Here is a 24982-nt window from a genome sequence, read left to right on the forward strand (position 1 = left end):
TATCATGTGCTTAACTCTCACATGATACTGGTTAATGTGAATGTTGTTGTTGTCGCTGTAATTGGTTGAGTAAGGCAGTTTGAAAAAGAGCTTAAGTTATCCAGCTTTAATTATCTTACGGAAAGTTATTTAACCAATTTAAAATGTGGAGGGGGGTTGTACAGAGGTTACAACAACAGTCAGAGGCCAGCAACTGAAATCTGTCGAGCAGTGGATTAGCTCCATAGTCACTTTGAGGATGATGCTCTTGAGCAAGGCACTGGATGTTGAGCTGCAGCTGTGAGAATACAGGACAGACAGGAGTTTGACTATTGGTTTGTTTTGTCTAATCCCCTCCTTTTCTGTTTCTTTCTTGCTGTTTGTCCTCCATCTGGGTTCCCTGCTGCGCCGCGAGTAGGTGAGTACCTCAGTGACACACTCACATGCACACGGGCACACATAACAAAAACAACTATCAAAACTGTGATGCTTCATGTGAAAGACTATATAATTACTAGTGTATTTACAAAGTTGGATCTGTGTGTGTGTGTGTCTGTGTCTGTGTGTCTGGGAGTGCGGCCACCCTAATGGATGGAAAATCTCTTTACACACTCCAATGCAAGACCAAAGCGTCCTTTACTCACACTTGCATACACAAACACACACACACACACACACAGACAGCAAATCTGCACACGTGCACAGACACACATGCTGCATGGAAGTCAATCTTTTTTTCTTATGCACCCCCACACACACACACTCGCGCGCGCACAAATGCAATCTCCTTTCTCTGCTCCGTCTCTTGCTTCTTTTGGCAAATCTCAAACAACCCCGTCATGGTCCAAGTCCTGCTATTAATAAAGTTATTTCAGCCAAAAGTGCTGCATATTAAAAACTCAGAGATGGTTTTGTTTTTCTCTCAGTCAGAGACTCTGGCACGGAGCTGGTGTTGTGGAAGATTAGCTTTCAAATTGCTGAACATAAAGAAAGTGCAAAGATGGTTTAGGATTGGCTAATGTATTACTGTACCTATAATACGCCTGGTCATGCAGTTAATGACTGATCTGCAGAACTCTTTGTGATTCTTCAAGAAGATGATTAACCTGCATTTTGGACCAAAGCTCAAAAATCATGCATTTACCCCAAAGTCACCCCCGCTGAAATTCCCTAATTGAACACAATCCAATACGTCTATGTATCTTTCTTTCTTTTTTTGGCCTTTTTGCTGAGAAGTAAAACATGCTCGACAAAGTTTGTTCGCACAATTCCTCACAGACTTGTGGGTCTCATATTGTAACGATGCTGTATGAAAGTAGGTTTGACGTTAATGGCACCGAGCGGATGCTTAGGAGATGGAAAATCGATCGAAAAACTCTTAAGACTTCAGTATCACTGTAAAAAGCTTTCATGTCAATAGTCAGTGGTTAGATTGAATTCATGTGGTGTTGCCCTCCATTATACAGAAACACCGTGATACTGTATCACTTGTGAGACGATGCCATTTAGATCATTAGGGAGTGGAAGCAAACCAGCGTTGGTGTGTGATGACTGCACACACAGGTGATTATATGAGACCAGTGTACCTCACATTAGAACAATAAATGCACATTAGGCAATAGATAATCCCTTAGTACCCCATAAATGGTGCAAATGTTCACGTGCACAGTAAAAAGCAACAGTGTTCCTGCCACACAGGAGTCAGTGTTTGTGTCCTTTTCTTTGAGATGAAGGCACAGAGAAAAGCAGCTGCACTTGCTATCACAACAGAACGCTCAGGAAATAGCAAGCAGTCCTGGACACACACACACACAGACACAGACACACAAACACTCTGCTGGCTGAAGTCTTGTCAATGTGCAACAGCTGGGCACAGCTTAAGTCACAGACGCAAGTGTAAAGGCATGTGGTCGCGAGGCTCTTCGGTGCTTCTGTGTGTTTATGTTTTGTGCCCATGTGTGCAGACCCCCAGCAGCACAGATGCTCTCGTGTTGCACATCGTACAGTGCATGGTCTGTTTGTTCTTTTGGAGAACTGTCAAAAAAGTCTAACATGTGTTTTCATGGAGCCATGTGGCTCCGAAGCTGCGACCACACGAGTCACGATCAGAGGTGGAGCAGAACAAACAGTTTGTTAAAGCAAATTGAAAATGTTGAGGTGTTGGTTGTGTGACAGTTGAGGGTCCTGTCACTATGCCTCCAATTGATCATGCGCCCTGGCTACTTGGCCAAGGGGATGTCCCTTTGGCCAAGTGGTTAGCACGCATGACTTTGCATTCTTCGCAATCGGACCAGCAACTGAGATCCTGAAACTGACTCACTGTTGAATGTCTGTCAGGAACAGAGAATTAGCATCAGTGTTACTTCAAGGACACACTTTAGTAAGGTGATGTCGCCTCACAGCAAGAAAGACCTGGGTTCAATTCCTGGTCCAGGGGCCTTTGTGTAGTCTGCATGGGTTCTCCCACATACCAAACACATTTACATTATATTACTGTGACCGATGTTGTTCCGTGGACGACGATGCTAATCATTTTGCCAAGAGGTCAAAGACCACCTGGCAAGTGTATTAGCACGTCTTTTTTATGGGTGAGTGAGTTTAACTTCAGAACTGCTAACCGCCACACGCAGTCACTTCTCCTTACTGGTACCTCGTGACTATGACTATACTCGCAGACCTCCGTTACACTCACCCCCCTAAACTCACTGCACCCAGGGCATCCGGGTCACAGCACCAAGGTGACCGATGTTGTTCTGGCCCGCCCTCAGTGGGTTTCGAACCCGGGTCTCCCACACTGTGGGCGACAATGCTAATTGTTTTGCCAAGAGGTCAGTGACCACTTGGCAAGTGTATTAGTGTAACGGAGGTCCGCGGTTGTGCCACAGTCACAAAGTACCAGTAAGGAGATGTGACAGGTTGTGGCGGTTGGCGGTACTGGAAGAAAACTCACTCACCCATAAAAGACGTGCTAACCAATTTGCCAAGCGGTTGCCAACCTCTTGGCGAAAAGGTTAGCATCGTCGCCTGCGGTGCGGGAGGCCACGGGTTCGATCCTGGCCTCGGGCAAGTCCGAACCAACAGCATCGGTCACATTAGCACGTCTTTTTTATGGGTGAGTGAGTTTAACTTCAGTACCACTAACTGCCTCACGACGTCACTTCTCCTTACTGGTACCTCGTGACAGTGACTACTGTATACCTGCGGAGCCCCGTTACATTACATTTTCCTTGAGTCTAAACTGTGATCATTTTGATCAATCACAGTCTTGTGAAGGAGGAACTGCAGGCAGCTATAGAGAAGTGAAAGCTTTGACAACCATAAATGTGACTTTTTTTGAATACACAAGAATCATTTAGGCTACCAATATACTAACTATTTTTTCAGTTTTCCTGTGACTGCGACCTGTTGTAGTGTTGTGTTTCCTCTCCTACGCTCTCCTCATACATCACATATTCGACAGATGGTTCATCCACTCACCTGCCAATTTTTTTTTTTTTTGAAATCCTCTGCTGCCCTTTTCCAAACAGATGAAGCCTTCCCAGATGTTTCTGTGTCACAAACCATCTGGTGTGTCACATCCTGTGGTTAAAAATACCTTTTAAGTAGCTTTGCTTTTTTCTTGAGGCATGTTTGTATTTGGTTATGATCAGTAACTGTAGAGGTCACATGAAGTCTCCCGCTTGATTGGTGATACTGCTCCAGGTCTGTTCAGGTTGTTCAGCAGGACTTCATGGCTGTTGCAGCTACAGGTGAGGGAGGGAAACCTGCAAGTCATGTTAAACCACATTAGCTAAAGGACTGGGGTCTGTCTTGATTTATAGACAAAAAATATTTCCATTTTTTTTTCTTGAATTTTTGTGGCTCAAGTGATTAAACCGATGGCGTTCGACCATTCATCAAACTATCAAAGGTGGTCTCTTTTCTTCTTCTCGTTTCCCACTGGTCTTCTTGTTTGTAATTGATATGAAACTGTACAAGGACGTCCAGCCAAACTCTGTGTGACTCTTGTTGGCCCTTTTCTGGACAATATTGTGTCTGTTTTCTTTAAATTGTTGGTGGCTGCAATACAGAGGGGAAAAAAACAAAAAACGCTGGTATGGAGATCATTACAAATACATGAAAAGAATGAAAAGAAGAGAGAGGAATAAGGAAAATAAGAGTGGAAAGAAAAGGAGGACTGGAGAGGAAGCAATAGAAGATAGAAGCGAAAAAGATAGATAGATGGAAAAAGTGTAAAAACACACAGACAGAAAGAAAGCGGCAAGGAATTGATGGAAAAAGACACATACTGAAGAGATTGCAGTGCGTGGCAGTTAGTGTTAATCAGGGCGGGGAAGAGCCTCGCAGGCTGCTGCTCTTGATGGGAATTGGCGTGTAATCAGCTGGAATAATGTTTGGGCTGCGACAGAGCTCTGTGGGACAGGGTGGGAGGTGGATGTGGGCATATGTGTGTATTTGTGTGGCAAGAGATTGTGGGGCTCGAGACCAGCAAAATCAAAACAGCACATTCAGCAGCTCCTCCAAAAAAAAAAGAAAAAAAAAAAGGGTCTCATCAAGGCCTCACTGCTTCGTTTACACTTATGTTCTCCTACATTTACAGTCTAGCATTCGAAGTTTGCAGCCAGTGATGAGCCGAGCCTGAGAGCTGCAGCTTCATCCCTGGAAAAAAAAAAGAAAAAAAGAAAAAAAAGAAGGTGATGCAAGATTTTTTTTTATTAAAATAACAGCAGTCAAAAATATTGTCCCACCGCCGTCGTCGTTCCCCACAGTTTTCCAACAATTTCAACACCAAACAGTAATCCCAGGCTTCCTGACAGGAAATACCTGAGAGATTTTTTTTTGTTTGTTTTATTTGTCCCTATCCACAATGTCTCAGCAGTTATTGAGCACCGCCAGGCAAACTCCATATTTTATTTTATTTATTTGAAGAGAAAAGTAAATACAAACCCTACTTATTTCAGTTCAGATATTTGGGCACCTTACAAATTCAGTACTGTGTCAAAGCTGCTGACTCAGCGCTGGGTGAACATGACACCGACACCTCCCGGTACTCAGTGAAGTTAACACAGCATCACATTATATGTTATTTAAGCAGCCAACTATAAGACTCTTTCCACTCCTGATTTAGGAGTCCTCGCCCCCTCTCTTCCTGCAGATCACTTATGCTCTGGGATCCGAAACGCAGCATATTTTAGATTTACCCACAGTTTCCCAGTGAGGTTAAAGTCAGGGGACTGTGGGGGCAGCTGCTCCGAAAGCTTTTTTTGTTTCTGTTTTTTAGCATGTGCTTTTCAAATGGACGCATTTATATTTCTGTTTTGTTCACAAAAAGAAGCCGAAAATCGAAAACCAAGCAGAAAAGACATAAGTGAACTGCAAAACCAATTTGCAAACCCCACAAACAAATTAATCTTATCAATATTGGCCTTTTGTGCATCCACTTACAGAGGGAAAAAAGTAAAGAGGCAGCAATAATCTCAAAGTATATGAGCAGAAATCCTTGCTCTATTCCACATTAGCACATACAGTTAAGTCCATTTCCATCTCTACATGGAGCTTTGCTGTTATATTTTCTATTGTGGACACTTTGATTAGTCTACCTTGATGCACAGTGGGTGGAAGTGGTTTGAGCCATGATTAAATAATCATCTTCCTGGCCACCACTGAGAGGATGGTCAGTAAGAATAACTTTGTTTTTATCTCTTACTCCGTCCAGTAATGCAGTGGGTTTAAATTTGTTAAAGGGAAACTTCGGGTTTTTTCAACCTGGGCCCTGTTTTCATATGTTTTTCCGCTCTTCAACCGGGAAAGTGGCTCCCGTCAAAGTTCGCCCTATAAACGTGCATTTTTTTCACACTGACAGGCTCAGATAGTTACAATGAGTGTCCGACAACATACTAGAAAGGAGAAATTAACTTATGTCTCTACCTTTAGCTGGAGGTCGCTGTTTGTTACCGGTGTCCAAATCTCACTGCTAGAAATCCCTTTCATCCACGTTGTCGTCCAAAATTCAGCCATGACTTTTTTTTAAACCTTTTATTTAAAACTAAAGTAACAGTGTTCGGTAATCCGACAGAAAATCACTCTGGTCGTCTCTCTTCACCTCAGTCAGGTAACAGTATTCCCCACCGGTGTTTTGCCGCGAGTTATCGCGAGGTTTCAGAACGAGATTTCTAGCGGTGAGATTTGGACACCGATAACAAACAGCGACCTGCAGCTAAAGGTAGAGACATACGTTCATTTCTCCTTTCTAGTGTGTTGTCGGACACTCATTGTAACTATCTGAGCCTGTCAGTGTTATGTGAAAAAAATGCACGTTTACAGTATAGGGCGAACTTTGACGGGAGCCACTTGCCCGGTTGAAGAGCGTTGGCTGGGCTGCAGGCTGCCTGCCCGGCTCAATACTGGAGCGTCCTCAATAATTGTATTATCCATCACTCACATATACAGAAAAACATATGAAAACAGGGCCCAGGTTGAAAAAAAACGAAGTTTCCCTTTAAGTTGATGTTGTTGACCTGCTGTAGAGGCCTTTCTTCATTCTCACCTTCTTGACTGACTTCAGGACATTTAAACACTTACATTTAGTGGGCTCTGTTCTTCCCTGTCTTTGAGTAGTTACTCCTCTATGCTCCTTCCTTGTTCTCAAATCAAATGCTCCTTTTCTTTTTCAAACACACCTCAGCTCCATTTGGGCTTCATCTGTCCGTGTGCTGCTTTACTGTCATCAGTTATCTCGACTTTGGGCTCAATAATCAGTGGCCTTAGTGGAGCTTCGTGCTGGTTTGAGAGTTACAACGAGGTTTGAAGAGTCGGATCATTCATCAAGCTCTTGGAAGGCAGGTCAAGGATTGTCAGCTGATGGCCATTCAAGTCCTAACGAGCCAATTAAGGCCTAATGAGTTAATGAAGCTCTGAGTGTTTTAGAACGAGAGCGAGCGCCAGACGTTTTTACATGCAACAATTACCGTTTGATTTTTTTTATCTTCTTCTTTTCTTTAAGTTGACAATATAAAAAGTAACAATGAAATCATTATATAACACAAAGAAATGACGTAAACTTTTTGATGGTAAAGAATATAGACTTTTAAGCCTGCTTCAAAAGGCTGCGGAGCTTAGTCACACCTTTGATACTTTGGTAATCCTGTGGTATTAGCTCTCTCTTCTTCACTGCTTACGTCTGTGCCTTCACGTCTTGTTTGTAAGTTTGTGTGTGAACTTTTGAAAAGCTTTAAAGGCCGGGGCGACAGTTAGATTTCCCAAGACAGAAAAAGAAAGAGTCAGGACCTTTTACTCTGAAAAAAAAAACCACGCTAGTTTTGTAGCTGCAGTGCATTCTGGTCCATCAAGGCCACAGTTGGTGTTGAAATAGTGTTCTCCATCTGATCTGTGATGGATGACTTTTAAACTTTGGTGCAAATGGCAGCGACGAACAGTCAAACAGCCTCGCACGTCTTTGGTTTTTAAAGGGCCTGGCACCAGAACCTGACATTTACTGCAACGTTGATGTTTTTAATGGAACTTTTTCTGCTGTCAAATCCCATTGTAGCTGTTGAGATATATTTCAGCCTGACAGTAAGTTGTGTATGATTGGCCATACATCGGTAAAGGAATATGAGAATGATAAACAGATTAATCATATTAAGTAATTATATCAAATCGATACCAAAGGAGGATGAAGCTGCAGGACTATGTGTGCGGCTTCTTCCTCCTGCTGCACAGGGAGCCGGGGTAGAAACAGATGCAGGGTGTTAGGCAGCGGGTGCACATGCGTTACACATATGCAAAAAAAAAAAACCCAGACACGTGCACATCTCATTAATACACAGGCTCAATCATAAACAAGTATGTTACACACATTATACACAAACAGACGAAAACATTAGATTGCCCACAATTTCCCCCCCCAATCAGACATCAAACGGCAGTCTGAGGGTTCCCAGCCAGCGCTTTTGATCTGGTTTAAATGGGTGTCATTGGGGCACACGTTTCTCCCATCTCCCTCCATCAGCAAACAGCCATTTGTCCCTATCGCTGATTATCCATCTTATCTGGAGGCCATCAGTTTGGCTGATTAGGACATTCCCAGAATTCCATCTTTTTCCTCGCTGTTGGAATGTCTGCATTTCTGCTGCTTGTTAAGATGTTGGCTCCAAGCGCACGTTGCACACTGTTCCCAGTAATACTTTTGTTTTCCATCTAATAGATTTCTTTTTCTCTCTCTATTCGATCCTATTGGAATTATAATCACAATGTCACAGTGTATTCGGCACTTCCTCGTAGTTCTATAATGGTTATACACTCAACGAAATTGCCAACAACATGAGAAAATGTTGTAGAGATACAGAATATTTAGTGTTTTGATGTTTTTATTTTTGAATTTTTGTGTCTGTAAGAGGAACTATGCGAGATTTTTTACCTTAATTAAACAGCGTCGGAGTAATTGTGATTGGGACTTGTTACGAGGGAGAATGGAGGCTCTCTGCCCTCCACCGAGCGTCTCTTGGCTCAGCGCCTCCGACCCCGTGTCCCGGCTCTCGTCTCGGCGGCATCATGACACAAACATGTCACGTAATCCGTAATCTCTTGTTTATGACAGATAAGACACACGTAGTAACACATATGAGATATAACAGCTGCATGATTTGCCCTTTTGCCGGCTAAATTGAAAACAAATGCACATGGAGTGAGGAGGGTTAGCAAAACAACAAAAAAGTTACCAGACTTGCATAGTTCCCCACTTAACCACTGATTTTACTGGCCACTTAAAGCTTGATAAATCTCGGTCTCTAGGAAACATTTGCACATCTCAAGCATGATATAGCCTACCATAATATGACAGAAAAAAGACAAGGTGTGGGCAGGATGGAACAGGTGAGTGAGTGGGCTAATGCTAACAAGGTCATGTTTGATCACGTAAGCTTCTGTGAGATCTCGTGTTGAGGAAATCGTCTCTGTTGAATCATTACCACACAAACTACAGGTGTGTGATCTCATCTAGTGTGTATTTCGGAGGATTGTCATGTAAAAAACCTGTTGAAACCGTCTTTTATGTCCATGATCGCCCACGTTTTTTAAAATCGTTTGATATTTGAAATCTCGTCTCATGTGTAGCCGGTGTTATGTGACCTCATGCGTGCACAAACTTAGTGCACATACTTTTCTTTAAATCTCTGTGTTGTTACAGTGAGAGTCCAGCTCAGTGGAGGAAACCAGCTGTATTTCACCCCGCAGCGCTAACAGTAATGATCCTGTCCAGAGCAGAGTCGTGCCGTCAGCACAACCTGCCAGCCTGTATTTCACTGCCCAGCCAATAACAACATAGATATATGGAGTCCAAAGAGAGTCCAGTGTGCACAGTCAGGAAACGGGGGCGCTATATTTTCCTTTAGTTACACATCATTCCTCTTTTGTCTGCCACTCAGGCCACTAATGGTCAACAAGGTGGTGTTTCCTCTTGAGTTCAATCAAACACAAACCAATAGCAAATATCATTCTCTTTTACTATTATTAAAGTTAGAAATATAGATAGAGTCAAAATCCATTGAAGTTATACTGATATTGTTTTTTTCTAAATTAAATTGTTAGTTTCACTTTGAATCCAGGAAGAAATGTTTTATGATAATCATAATAATTAAGTCCAAATAGAAACTCACACACAGAGGGAGGACTCAGAAGTTGCAGTCTATAATTTGCATGTGATCTTTTGATTATTTGCGATAAGAGGTGGAAATTTAAACTTTTGTTTTCTCTGGATTTTCCTTCCACACAGGAAATCTGCTTTTACAAAAACAATTATTTCAGATTTGACAATAATGAAACAAGAAACTGCATCACGACTTGTGCACATCAGCGTTTCACTGACACATTGACAGCGAACACTGTGATTTCTCCTTACGAAAGATTTTCAGATGGTTTTTGTTTTTGTTTTTGTAAAGAAAGAAAGTAATCATACAAAACATTCACACATTCTTTTCAGCTTTTACTTGTTCTCTTTTAGTTTGGCTGTGTTGCATTCACATTTCATGAAAGGGTAGGAGCGTATATTTACGCCTTTAGCGCCATACCAAATAACTATAAAACACTGAGCTGCGTCTTCAGCCTGCTGCTGCTGCTTTTTCATCTGAATTGCATCAGATAATGTCTGTATGAATCCAGGACGGAGGGTGGATCAGTGCAGAACGCCGGATTTCCTCCATCATAGAAGAGTGTTGATTTAATCTTGCGCGTCTTTCGCCCAAATGTGAAAAATAAACCTTTTTTAAAATCGTGTTATTATGAATCTGACCGTAAAGGTGTTTATTTTGAACCGGTCCTAGAGATCTGGTGCTACACATGACGTCAAACTGTGTGTTCACTTTCCTCCCAAAGGGGGGGGAGGAAGGTAATTGCGAAGTGTGTGTGTGTGTGTGTGTGGGTTTTTTTTCTGTCTCTCTCAAACACACTCAGCCTTCTTGGTGTCTTTGCTTTTGGTTTGAAAAAAGAGAAAGAAAGAGGAGAAACAATAACAGGAGGTATAGCTGATTTCTTATTTTTGCCTGCAGGCTGACTGTGTCCCATTTCCAGCAGACTGGAAATGGGGAAAATCTCTTTCTTCCTCTCTCTCTCTCTTTCTCTTTTTTCTGCCGTCTGACTTTAATTCCTTTTCTAGGTCTTCTTCCTTTTTCATCCTCTCCTTTCCTCCTGCTCCTGCTGTCTTCTCTCCGGGCTTGTTTTGAACCTATCATACCTTTGTGCCTCCACTGTGATTCATCGCTCAGAAGTTATCTATCTGTCCAATTTCCAACACATTTTGTGATTTGCATGGAAAAAAATGCACCTCAATATTATCATTTATGTAAATGTTCGCTTATTATTTGCACTTGATTTTGAAAACACTCGCACGCTGTTTGTGAAATCAAAAAACGGCACAAACAGGATGAAGTCGTAATTTCTACACTGACAGAACTCATGCAGTTGAATATCATCCGCCTATTATTTCACTGGACTTTTGACTCTCGGGTGAGAAATCGTTCAGTCCTCCCGAGAGTTTCTAATTACAACCAAATGAAATGAAAAACCTCCCGATACCGCTTGGCTCGGAGAAATCTTCTCGAGCACATGATGTGTTTTGTGTCACCGGCAGCAGCAGCAGCAGCAGCAGCCGCAGCAGGTAATTGGGAATGAATTGTTCTCAAACTTCATTAGTGGGAAATTAGAGGGGGGAGACGTCACTGTACGTGTCACGCTGATCAAGTGAAGTCTCCAGCAAAAACAGCACAGTAATGAGAACAGAGCGCCGGAGATGGAGACATTTAGAAAAAGCCAAGATCGTTCTCTATCTGCAGTCCGCCTTTTGATTCATACACATTTCTTCTCATCAACCTTCAAAGAGTTTTTTTTTTTAGTCGTGTGTACGTATGTGTGCAGGCTGACGTTGATTTACGTCGCCGCAGCATCACTCAGACCTTTTCACACGGACACCTGATCATCCCTAAGCGATCGCTCCCCTCTGACCTTCACACGTCCACATCCTGCACATCTGAGGAAAGGAAACGGCAGCGAGACACAAAATCAAAGAAGATTTAACCCTTTTTTTCCTTCTTCTTCCTCCCTCTCCCTATAATGAATTAAACAGTCAAGAGGGCAGGTGGCAGCAGCACAGATGGAGCTGTGTGGGCCGATACACGCTTTGACGTACTTGGTAGCTGCTTGGACTGGGTTTACAATAACAACTTATATGAATATTCATGCAGACACACGTACACACGCGCGCGCTCGACACTCAAAAATCCAATAAGCGGCACGTATATGTAGTATAAACTCGCACACTTGCACTCCCAAGCTGCGCTGAGTCAGCCTCTCTCCAGTCGAGCTGCCCTGTCTCCGTGCTAAGGGAACCAGTCGGCCATCTGTTTGTCTAATGAGCTGACTCCACTCCACCAAAGCAATTCAACAGCACAGCTTGACCCCTCCAACTCCCTCATCCACGCTGCCACAGTATGTTTTAGCCTCTCATCTTCTCCTGCTCCGCTCAGCACACAACAGCAGCAGCAGCGGCAACGGCAGTGCTTCGGCTTTGTTTCTTTCTTTTTTTTCCCCTTGTTGTTTTGTTTACTTGATGTTTGATGTTTGTTTCGTTTCCTCATTATGTGCAGGGAACTTTTTTATGTCAGGCTGTCCAATTACCCCATGCAGCTTTCTCTATTAGTTTATGTGAGCTATGCTACACACATCTCCACAAATTATTGACAGGAGCTCAGTGTTTTTCAAAATGTAAATAAACACAGAATAGGAGATAAAAGAACTCCAGTATTAATGAAATCGCTTAATATATGAACCAATTAAGATTTAAACCACTGTGTAGCCCGGAGAGCTGGAGATTTAAGCTCTATTTCATAGCTCCCATCCAGCTGTCATCTTCATCCACTCAGGTCTCAGTGGCAGCGGGCTGAGCAGGAGGATTCAGACATCCCTCTCCTCTGTGATATTTTCTAGACCCTCCTGAGGGGGATTCCAAGGCGTTCCCACCAGCCCAGGAGGGAAATACAATCCCTCCTGTGAGATCTGGGTCTGCCCCGGGGGTCTGCTCCCAGTTTGACATGCCTGGAAGACCTCCGAGGGGAGGAGCCCCGCAGGCATCCTTATCAGATGCCCCAACCACCTCAACTGGCTCCATTGAGCGTGAAGGACTCTTATTGACTCTGCACTCCCTCCGGATGTCCGACTTCCTCACCCCGTCTCTGAGGCAGAGCCAGGCCGCCCTGCAGAGGAAGCCTGTGTCAGATATATTATTGGTGAGGTTAAAGGAGACATATTATGCCCCTTTTCCACAAATTTAAAAAGTTCCCAGGTGTCTTAAAGACATATGACATGCTGCGGTCAAAATACCCCATGGATTAAACATCACAGCTCTTTTTATCCGCTCAAAATAACCCTCTTCAGAACTGCTGTTTTCGGTGCCTGTCCCTTTAAATGCAAATGAGCCACCGCTCACCCCACCCCTTCTTTCAGTACCTGTACTCACAGGTAGGGGTGGTTTTATGCAAATTCGAAAACTAATGACATCATTGTCAGACAACTGAGGGAACAGCTCATAAAACCACATGGATTTTAACCTCGGGAGCCTGAAAATTACAGATTTATTTTGTTATTTCTCACATTCTGGGGGCTGTAAGGCAAAGACAAACACCCAAATATATGTTAAAGAGCCTTCAAAAAGTGATATTTCCATAATAATTCCCCTTTTAAGGATAAAGTTCCACTGGTACATCAAGATCTCTTCACTACAGTATGTGGACATTACCGCTGATGACACTGCGTCCCATCTGTCAATCTCCTGCTCCATCTTCACGTATTTCATAGCTTGACGCTTTGAGCTTAAACCACATCTAAAGTGGCACTCATATTCACATCTTGACAAATCTCCAATCCGTTTTTCTTTTCACTCAACTTTCTGCAGCCGTTCATTATTCATTTTTTAATATACAACCTGACAAATATCAAATGTTTCGGTCCTGAAATGAAGGACTGCAGTGAGCCCTGCTAGAGTACTGTACTTTACTTGAACAGCTTGTACTAACTCATGAGATGAAATGGTGCTTTCAGATGCTCAAGGGCAAAAATCTAACATGCCCTTGATTTAAAGAAACAGACGTTTTATTTACTTTGATTGATTTGAGGAGGCTGCACACAAAATGAACCAAACCAAATTCAAATATTGAACTGTTTTTTTTATTCTCAGGCGTTTGCAAATTACAGGGAAACTCTCCTTTGAAAACTAAGGGAGTAAACATGCTGCTTCACTAAATACTCAACGTATGACAAGCCATATTTTGGTCTTGGCTTAACCGGGCTCAGTTAAGCTTCACACAGGCCATTGTGTTCATTCATTTAGAGCTGTCTTTGGGTCGTACTGGCCGGTCTGAGTAATGAGCCTTCATGCACGGGCTGCAGGCTCATAGTTAAGTGGCATTAATCAAGTCTGACCACAAAGCCCAGTGGATTTCCTAAGACACAAAAGGTGTAAAGCCCTCTGTCATAAAGTGAACAATAATGCCAGCTAAGTGGAAAATGGCAGTGTTTAGACCACAGTAAGAAGGAGGAGGAGGAGGAAGGTGTATCTGCTTCGTGTATACAGCCAGCAAGGAGTTTATTGTAGAATAGATAACTTCAGGTCTTTAATTGTGCAGCGACTCCAGAGATGTGCGTCTAATTCCCTTGGCTCGGAGGTTTGACTTGGATAAGGCCGTGTTTATGTGTGCTCTGAGTTCTCAGAAATTAAATGATAAAAACGTGATTGATACGGAGTTCGAGGAAAAAAGAGAGACACAGAAGCCGAGGCTCGTCCACCACGTCCTCGTCCTCGTCTCCGCTCTGTCAGCACGTGTTTAGCGCAGTGGCCGTCTTGAATCTGATGGTTTTAACTCGGTTTCCTTCAAGATTAACTGTTCAATAAAAATAAGCAAGTTGAAATACAGTTCTCTCTCTCTCCTCGGCAAACTATCATTCACCATCTCTCTCGCTCCTCCTGCCTGTCTCTCTTGACATCTGCTGCACAGCACTCTGAACAGGAGTCTTGGAGTAGAGTATTAGTGCTGAGATGGGTGCTGATAGGAATCTGATGTATGCTGTGTGGGTGTGTGTAAGTGTGTGTGTGTGCGTGTCTGCTGTACGCTGGTGTTTTTATGAACCCTGTTAGCTGTTGGCTCTCCTCAACAGTATGTCAGTCTGTGTCTAGTTAGCGAGCACACACACACACATACACACACACACACACACACACACAGATACAGACAAACTAAAAGCTTTCCGACTCTTCTTGCGCCCGGCCGTCACCCATCCTCTGTGCATCCCACATCATGGAAAGTTGGCTCGTGTCCGACTCTTTCTTTCTTCTCTGTACCCCTCTCTCTCCCAAACTTTACTATCTGTCTCTCTCTTTCTCTCTCTGTGATCACACAGCTCCTAGATGTGGGATAAGAAAACAAACTGACTCCCGCTCAGACGTGCAGCTCTTCAGGCAGCTCTTGATGATGTGAGCCCGAGTCCCCGGCTTTCAATTTGTGATCCGTTCTGATTCTGCCGAGGTTGCAATATTAAAACACTTTCTTTTTTATATATATATTTATTGTAATGTAACCAAAACTCTTACAGAAAACATAAAGCTGGTGCCTGTATTACACCTTTCCTTCCCTCTCAAAGCCATCTCTCCATCCCTTTTACCAAAAAAATATGATGACTCTTTAGTAATCATGATATGATCCTTTCCCTACATTGCCATATTTAATATAAAATGCATTTTTATTGATTCATTTGTCAGCTAAATATTTGAGTTACATCATATTCAGCCCTGGACAGTGTCTATCAGAACATCTGCTCCTATTGGTTTCTACATAAACTCAGGATGTGACACTGTCCTTCAAACCTTCTTTATCTGGCTTAATCTGAAAAATAAACATCTAAACTGAGAAGGAAACAAGATAAAAAAAAAGTGTAGTGTTATTGTTATATTTACGTTGCTACAACTGAATGTCTTGAATTGACACTCATTGAGAGGAAATGGAGCAGTGCACCGGTGTCAAGGTAAAAACACGTATATCATCAACAGGTCAGAATAATGAATAGAGCCTTAATCCTTCACTTGCGTTAGAAAAGATCAACCTTTTGTGAAGCTTTCTCAGCCGACACAACTCCTCTAACCTTCTGAGGTGAATTCAGGAGCAACGATGACGATGGTTCAGCTTTTGCTTTTGATGGAGAAGTGTGCAGAGAAGAAAAAAAGAAAAGAAAAAAAACACAGAGCCTGTGCAGCGCCGTGTCCTTGGCCCGGCTCTGTTTGGTCAAGTAGTTGCTTAGAAATAAAACCGTATGTTTTATCGCTGCCATCATCAGGTAAGATACTGCACTCGACTGGATAAACAAAGGGATTAACTAATAGACTGTTGGCAAGAAGTCGCGCTGGCTTCATCCCTGCTTCTCACTCCTTCCCTCTCTTTCTCTCTCTCTCTCTCTCTCTCTCTCTCATCCTGCCTTTCTCTCCTCTCTGCCTTGGTGTTATCTACCAGTGTCGTGTGTGCTTTCATTCAGCCCGCTTTGAGTTTAAAAAGACAACAAACACATCACTGTAGAAGAAAAGCAATTGATAACAATAAAAACATGATCAATACGTTGACCACTAACTCAATGGCAGAGAGAGAGAGATAGATAGATAGAGAGTGTGACTGTGCTGTGTCTACTCTCTGTTTGTCATCTCTTCTTTAATCTGCCTCTCCGTCTTTATCTCTCCTGTTTTTATTTCTGATCTGCACATCTTTTCCTAGAAGGAGAAACGTTATTAATAGCTGAGCTCAGACTTTATCTTCCCGTCGCAGCCTCTTCTACCCCGGCTGCTTTCATCCAGGAGAACCTGCTGAACTCCTCTTCACTCATTTTGATTTACACGATTCAGCGTTTTTTTTCTTCTTGTTGTTTGCGACCATCCCGCGCTCTTCGTCTTCTGTGCGCACGACCCTCCTGCAATATCTTCAGTCGCATCTTCGGTTGTTTCCTTCTTGTTTTGTTACCTTGACATTAGGAGACATTTACTCATGCACTTCTCCAGAGCGAGCGAGCGACCGGCCTCTCTGGCTCCCTCAGTTTCTCTTTTTCTCTTTCAATCTCTCGCTGTCTGTTTCCGTTCCCTCCCTCCGTCTTGATTGAAAGGGTATGCATGGTTGGCACAGAAAGAAAGAAGGAAATAGATAATGATACCAGACCGTATTGTGTGGAAAACGCTGACCTCTCACGTACCCAATCCGTCACACACTCACACACACACACACACACACTTTCAGATGCTTATTTCATATAAACAGTGTTCCTCCCTTTTTCTTTCATAAACACACCTCATAATTCATACTTACATGTGCATGCTACATGTTTTCATAATAACACACACAAATACAGTAAACGACCGTGATGATACAGAAGATTTACAGTCACACTCAAGTTCAGCTCTGAGTCTGTTCTTTTAAATCTTACATTTAAACGTGTCACGAAAAAGCCAAAATCAGTCAAATATTCCTCTGTGTAGTGGGTATTTATTTATTAACTAAGACATAATCATTCATAAAATCTGATTTCTTTCTGCAAATTTTTAATGAAAACCCGATTTTAAATTATTTTTTTTACAGTGTAACAAACTACTTTTTGAGTACAGTACTGTATATGATCTTTTTTAGAAAAAAATATGAAGTAAACTATGACTCACAGTAACTTCCTGGTGTCTGTAACTTCACTGGAGCATCTCCAGAAAAGGGAAAAAAGTATATATCACCCACACATAAGTGTCATATACTCGACTGTAAACTATAGCAACACAAACTCTGACACCCAGGTGACATTTGTGGACATCATTAAACATGGGATTGTGCAACTGTGTCTAAGATAGTGTCAGTTTAGAAGAACTGTCACGTATTTCTTCGTACACAGACACATTGATGAATAAAAGTTAGTTAAAGCAGGTAGTTTGGTTTGGTTGGAGACGAGTGTCGGGTCCAGGTTCACGAAGGAAAATCATTAAAACATCCAGTGAATTGTAAAGTCGTTTGTCAGTTTGCTGCACAATCACTGTGTGTTACTAGTTACTAGCTGGACTTGTCTCCTCCGTCTCGTTTGCATTTGAACACATGATGCTGATAATAAACCCGCCTTGTGAGTCCAGGCTGCAAATGTCAAATCTCCCAGCAGGACCTGATCTGATTATACACACACACAGTCACACACACACACACACACACACACACACACACACACACACACACACACACACACACACACACACACACACACACACACACACACACACACACACACACACACACAAGCACACACACACACATACAGTACACCTCCTCTCTGCTACAGGAGCAGTGCAGGTTTTTGGCTGTATATGCTTTTGTCTCCAACTCCACTGGTCATTCATCAGCATCAAGTCTGAGGCAGTTTGTGTCGGCCATATGCACCGAAGCAGACTCTCTCTCTCTCTCTCTGTCTCTCTTTCTGTTTCTCTCCTTCCCTCTTTCTCACCTGGACCTTGTCCAGAGTCCACGGAGGACGTTAGGCATCATTTCACCAGACGTTTGGTCTGACAGTGTGACGTCAGTGAGGGGCAGCACTCAGATGAAACATTTAACTAAAAGAATTAACTGGTATTCAGAGCGGAGCATCCGAAGCAAATATCCTGAATAGATCCCGTATATACTGTACAATAAACCATACATATCACATTACTGCTGCTCTCATTTTCTAAAAACCTTTCATGCACTCAGTGACTTTTAAACTAATGTAGCTATAGCTAATGGAAGAGTTTAGTATTTGAAAAGTCAGTTAATCTGCAGATTATTTCATTTTTTTCTGGGAGAGCTGAATGATGGAGAGCAGAAACGCATCATTTCCCACCATCCAAGGTGACATCTTTATTTTATGAGACCAACAGTCTGAAATCCAGGGATATTTAATTTCACTGTCGAGAGCAACAAAGAAAAGCATTAAATCTTCAAAGTGGAGCAGATGTTTCTGTAAAAAGAACTAAAAATATGAAGGTTTCTTTTCAGTAACTGGCTCTCAGCTCTGCTCTGGAAGATGATTTTCATACATAGTGTCGTGTTATGTGAGTTTAAATTAACACTTACTCTTTAATCAAATCATCTACTTTATAGATACGTATATATCACTACTGGACGACCTTTCCTCAGATCCATAAACCCAACACACCTGTCACCACTGATACCTCAAAGATACCTCACAGGTTGATATCGGCAATTCATCTCTGTGAGTGACTGATCAAGTGGCTAATTCAGGGATCAATGCAGGAGACTTATTGATTGCCCATCATCTTGCACCCATCATTCAATATCAGCTTCTCATTCATCATGTCGCCTGCCATCGAACAGTTTCGTCATCAATTGACAGACAGAACACACACACACACACACACACACACACACACACACATACACACACTTGAGCCTGGGTGCATGAAGTCATAACATGTTGAATGCATCTGCCAGTGATTTAATAAGTACAAATATACAAGTCCAATCATCGAAAAGTGTCGCATTTTTCCTCCAGCTGTGTGAACAAATACCAGAACAACTGATGCTCAAAAAACAATAATCATCTGAGGGCAGATGTTGCGTTTCCAGTCTCTGTCAGTGAAAGGTTCAGGGGCCGTCCCTCCTCCTCTGGCAGGTGACGTTTGTCTCACTCAGAGGGGGAAATGCCTCTTAGATTTTGTTTATGATGTAGTTTGAATGCAAATTGCAGAAGCTATTCAATTTCTGCTGCTGGGCTGACGTCTGCAGAGACTGTAATCAAGGTCTCTGCTCTGTTGTTGTCGTTGAGGCGTACAGTATTCACTTTGCTGTTATTTATTATCTCGAGGTCTGTGAACAGAGAGAGTACAAACAGAAACATGAGGATTTTTCTGCCTCTGTGCCGAGAGCAAGAGCGACAGCCAGAGGCGTTAATGTTGTTGGGTTGTCTGTCCGTCCGTCCGTCCGTCTGTCCTATTTTCATGAATATCTCAGGTATCCTTGTTCAGATTTCGCACAAATGTTCATTCACAAATCGAGGTGAAGGGGTCAAAGTAACCATGAGCTTAGCGGCGTCCCATTATTCTGAATGCAGCGTATGAACAATGCTTTCTTTCATTACATCTCTACGGTGGCCTTGAAAGCTTGAGTAGAAAGTAGTAAAAAGACTATGATTAACCTGGTTGAGACCTGTTCAATGCCCAATTGTGAATTCTGAATCTTTTGAAGGTTTTTTTTTATTTTAAATTTGATAATGAAAGAGAGAGAGAGAGAGGGAGAGTATGCAGCCACGTGTTGAACTTCATTCAAATGTCTAATAGAATAAAATGATTTAAAACAATTTCAATGGATCATCCCCAACATGTGATGACATTTTATATCCAAAGGGTCAAAGGTGCGCTTCACTTCGTCATAATGTTTGGCAAACACATTTTGATTTGATAAATAAGTCTTATTTGACTTATATGGATAGATAAGACAGATAAAAATCTTTCCTATGTGTGATTTATGTTTAATTTCGCAGCTGTACATATTGTACACCCACAGAGCCTGAGTTGTTTCACTTTGTTGAGTGACATTCAACTGAACTTTTTTATTTTATTACCTTATCCTTGTGGGGTGAAATGAAAAGTTGTGAAATTACAGTTTGCTGCCAGATTTTCTTTTATAAATCAATTCTGAGTGTCAGGACCTGCAGTATTTAATCTGCTATTATCCTTAAAACACCATGTTCAGCTTTCAGAAAAAGAGAGAGAGGGGCTCAGGTGGCATCTACAAAATTGTGTTTTATTTTGTTCAGTTTCTCAAAAATGACATTTTCAATGTCAACTTTTTTTTCCTCAGAGAATAATTCCAGCTCCTCTCTGTTTGCTCTCCAGTCAGCGCTACATAGAAAACTCTTACATGTACTGTACATGTTATTTATACAGGCAGTGGATCAAATTTACAGTGCAGTGTTTGTACATATACTTTTAACTGCAACCTCCAACCAGCATTACATTGTTTAGACATGACGTTAACGGCATGCACTTTTAGACAGTATATATATTATATGTAAGTAGAAAGAAACGCTGCAGCCTGATTTGAAACCACTCTATAAGGTTAGCAGTTGCTCGCTCTTAATTTTTCTTTGTGGCACTGCTCAAGGCTTCAACTGCGAGCGCATTGTTCTGTTGTTTCTGCTCGTGTCTCATCAACAGATTGGAACAGCGGTAATTAAATCTGAAAGCAGACAAAGAGCGTTAGAGAAGACGGAGGGGACAACAGAACATGTAAACAAAAATGGCTTTGAATGTTCCCTTTAATTGTTTTTTAATGTTTGGACAAAAAAACAGCACAAACTGCTCAAAAGTTAAGATTAACCCTCAATTTTGCAAAACAATCTCAACTCAAGATCCACTTATTCACTTTTGTGTACATGGAGGTTATTTGAATAAAATATATACTGTGTATATAATATATATATATACACTACAGTCAACTCTCAGGAGGATCAGTGGCTACACACACACACACACACACACACACACACACACACACACAAACACATGCACAAACACACATACACACACACACAAGCACACAGACTTCACTACCACAACTGGATGCTGTGTGTCAGTTTGCTGTCCATGCTGCCTGTCTGTCTGTATGACAGTAAAGAGCGATTAGGGAAGTTGCCAGTATCAGATGCAGATGTGGGCTGAATGTTAAGAAACATCATTTTCTTCTCTGCTGTAAGCTCAGCTGCTCATGCACTCTTCTTGCACACACACATACACATATATACACCCACTGCTCATATTCCTCCCGGTTCCCATGGAAAATAAATGGTGGCATCAATCATCCAGACGAGGGGAGAAGACAAAGTGATGGTGAGGGAGTCCAGGCAGGCAGAGAGATGGAAGATGGAGACGAGGAAACCTGAGGCAAAAAACAAAAAAACAAAAAAAGCAGTGTGAACGATTAAAGAGAAAGTAAGACAGAGGAGGGTCTGTGAATGAGAGGGGAACAAGGCTGAACCTCATCAGTCCACACAGAAAACAAGTCTGATGATCTACAAAGACCATAAATATCCAAAAAGACAGATGGCATCTTTAAAAAAGAAAACAGTTGAGAGATACTCTGAAGAACAGCAGGCTGCGGCCTCCAGCCAGTGCATATGTTGCCTGGGAGCAGCCTTATGAATTTTAATTTGTATTTGCTCATTAACCAAGTCGCCATATGACTTACAAGGCGCTGAGTGGTTTCCTCGCGGGGCAGAGAGGAGGGGTATTTTGGGTCAGTCAGGCAAGTAAGGAGGCCTTTGATTGGTCCCACGAAAGACTGGAAGACTGACGCAATCTGTGTAATTTATGTTGTAATTAGAGATTAGTATGTTTCTCGTTGTTATAGTTGCCTTTTTGTGTTGTCTAAATTTTTATTTTTATATTATGTGTAATGTTACTGCTGCTGAACTGTTTTTATGTTAATGGGACTACGGACAGAAATTAGCATCTTGCTATAATCCGGCATACATGTATTTACATGCTATGTCCATTAGTGTGCACCTTCCAATTCAAATAAATAAATAAAGTTAAGTAAAGTAAAGTGAACAGTGTTTTATGGAGATTCGGTCTCAGAGTGTGTGCCTCTGCAATCACCACATCAAACGTCCACTCTGGTAATAAGAGGAGCTTCAGTTTCACTGTCATTACCAGAAGACTGCATATTATACGGTATATTAGTATTATTTATTTATTTATTTTCTTAATTAGTGAAGCACTTTAAGAGTTTGTTGTGGTGAACAGAAGCTGTCACCTGTTAACTCAGGCTGTCGTAGCTCTGGTGCTGTTGTAGGCGTGATGGTCCTTGAGTGAGACACTGAACCTGAGGTTGGAGGCAAAACCTCTTAATTTGCATTGGTTATATCCATACGGTGCATGAATAAGCAGAGTCGCCACGGTAACAGTAGCCTAATAAAGCTTGGTGAGGCTTTTATCAGCGTTGGGTCTGATCTTAATGATGCCTAGAGCAATTTGATTCCTGCGTAATGTAGCTCTGCAGAGTCACATCCTTCTGTAGTTTGCTGCTTCACCATCAGATTATCTGTGTGTGTGTGTCACTGCAGTGTGTGTGCGTGTGTGTGTGTGCGTGTGTGCAACAACAACTAATGAGCCAAAACCTGTTATTCGGTGACTAAATATTGTTTATCACGCATAGCTGATTTGTGTGTGTGTGTCTGTTCATTATGTCTCCACAGGTTTATCCTGGTGTTCGGATGCCTGGTTCTCTCTGTGTTTTCCACCATCCCTGCTCACCAGGAATTCTCCGCACACTGTCTGCTCATTCTGGTACGACACACACACACATACACGGACACACGCACGCGCACACACACACACACACACACACACACACACACACACACACACACATGCACACACGCACTCATGCATTCATACAAGTGAGTGTTCAATCAAGATGGGTCTCCCAGGGAGCACTTACTGAGTTCATATTATTCTACACTGATGAGTTATGAGTGTCACATGGTTAAATTGATAGTAACGTGTGTGTGTGTGTGTGTGTGTGTGTGTGTGTGTGTGTGTGTGTGTGTGTGTGTGTGTGTGCTGAGTGATCCTCATGTCTGCATTAGAAATGCTGATGAAGCATCCTCAGCACTATAATGAACTGTGATGATTGGTTCCTTGCTGCTCCAGATCAAAATCGTGCTGTTTCAAATCAATTTAACTTAACAGGCTGTGATTAAACAGAAAATCACCAGTCAGAGCAGATAAAGGAAAAACACAAAAAAACAACATGCCACAAATAAACTGGAAATGTCAGTGAAGCAAACAGTGACACTCGAGTAGAAGAGCTTCTTGAGTAGCAGAGATCGCAGGATCACTTCACTTAAGTTAGATTAGAAGAAAAGGAGATCAGATCATAATATCCTCATCTCGCACATAGTTTTGTTTTCATTTGTTCAGGTTTTTAGGTTTTTAATTTGAGATGTTCTGCCTCAAACACATTAAAGTGGGGATTTCTTCTGTGCGGCTCAAAGAAATGATAAATTGCATTTTAGAAATTCAACAGCAGTGTCTTTTTTTTCTGTCCAAGTGACTGTGGATAATCCACAGACCACAGTGTGAGCCTTTTTTCCCAGTGTAATTTAGCATGGATTATCCAGGCAAATGTGGGCTCTGTTGGAAGGAGGAGGATTGTTTTTGTTAATTAATGTAATTTGGCTAAGCTGAGGCTTTAGAGGAATTGTTTAATATTTTTGGGAAATTGCTTTAGTTGCCTGCTGACTCAGATTTAACTGTCACATTTGTATATTACATACTGTTAGCTTAACATAAAGACTGAAACCTCAGTATAAGAGTCACCCAGAGTCTTTCCAGTGATAAAAACAGTCGGCCTGCAGCAAGTTCACTGTCTTAAAAAAAAAAAGTAGCTAAAGAAAGAAAGTGAGAACATGATTAGTTGAGGTTTTCAGGTTCTTTTTGAACACATTAAAAAAAGAAAGTTTAACTTGTTTCCCCCTCCTGTGGGATTCTCTTTCTAGACACCTTGTATAAAACTTATTGTCATAGTCGTGACTAATTATACTAGGTGAGACATAGTATTATGCAATAAGCCTTTGTCCCTGCAGACATCATGCGCTGTCATCAGTAGGAAAAGCACAAGTGTAACTAATAACAGTAATGATGGCTCCGTTCCACTGAGGTGTCACAGTAAGTCAAGCTGGTGAGCCAGCATGCGTAATAAGGGGCCCTGGAGCTGGCACACCTAAATGGAATACAGCCATTATTAATGTTGTTAATTACACCTGCGTTTTTCTTTCCTTCACACGTCAAGATGTGACTTTAACAGCCAAAAAGATATACTCAACTCCACCACTGACAGTTTAGGCTATTTATTTTCCATTTATTTATATTGACTATTGAAGTTTAATTAAAAGAGTGATAAAAATGGCAAATGCAAAGAATGCAAGACTACACTCTACACAGTTTCAGCTGCTGAACAAGCTGAATTTAATCCTTGACACTTTGCTACGACTGTCTTTATTGCTTGTGCCTGTACGTTTATGTCATTTTAAGGTCTGAAGTACTTGGGTTTTTTTTTTTTTCCATCTGTCTCTGTGTGTGTCTGTTGCAGGAGTTTGTGATGATTGTAGTGTTTGGTCTGGAGTACATCATCAGGATATGGAGTGCTGGCTGCTGCTGCCGCTACCGAGGCTGGCAGGGACGCCTCCGGTTCGCCAGGAAACCGTTCTGTGTCATAGGTAGGTGTGTGTTTGTGCGTGTCTCACACTGTCAGACGAAAAAAAAAGAAGATATATTAATATATATCAATGCGATAACAATCAAGGTCATCGTCAACCACACATCATCACACCAAGCTGTTTGATTGAATATACTAATTAGCTGTCTGGGCAGAAAATGATTATTTCATGTGTATCACACCAC

The 24982-nt window shown here is 41.9% G+C and overlaps 1 protein-coding gene across 6 annotated transcripts in view; it reads left to right on the forward strand.

Moving 5' to 3' along the window:
- Positions 1-24982, forward strand: part of kcnq5a (potassium voltage-gated channel, KQT-like subfamily, member 5a) — a 105343-nt gene that overhangs the window by 51640 nt on the left and 28721 nt on the right. For all 6 annotated transcript variants that reach the window (XM_085799463.1, XM_085799467.1, XM_085799466.1 and 3 more), the window contains exons 2-3: positions 22774-22864; positions 24672-24798. In XM_085799463.1, the coding sequence (XP_085655589.1) occupies positions 22774-22864; positions 24672-24798 (218 nt within the window). The remainder of the gene's footprint in view (positions 1-22773; positions 22865-24671; positions 24799-24982) is intronic.

Source organism: Trachurus japonicus, chromosome 15 (genome assembly GCF_045865225.1).
Source record: "Trachurus japonicus isolate A0001 chromosome 15, Traja_1.0".
In the NCBI taxonomy this organism is placed as follows: Eukaryota; Metazoa; Chordata; class Actinopteri; order Carangiformes; family Carangidae; genus Trachurus; species Trachurus japonicus.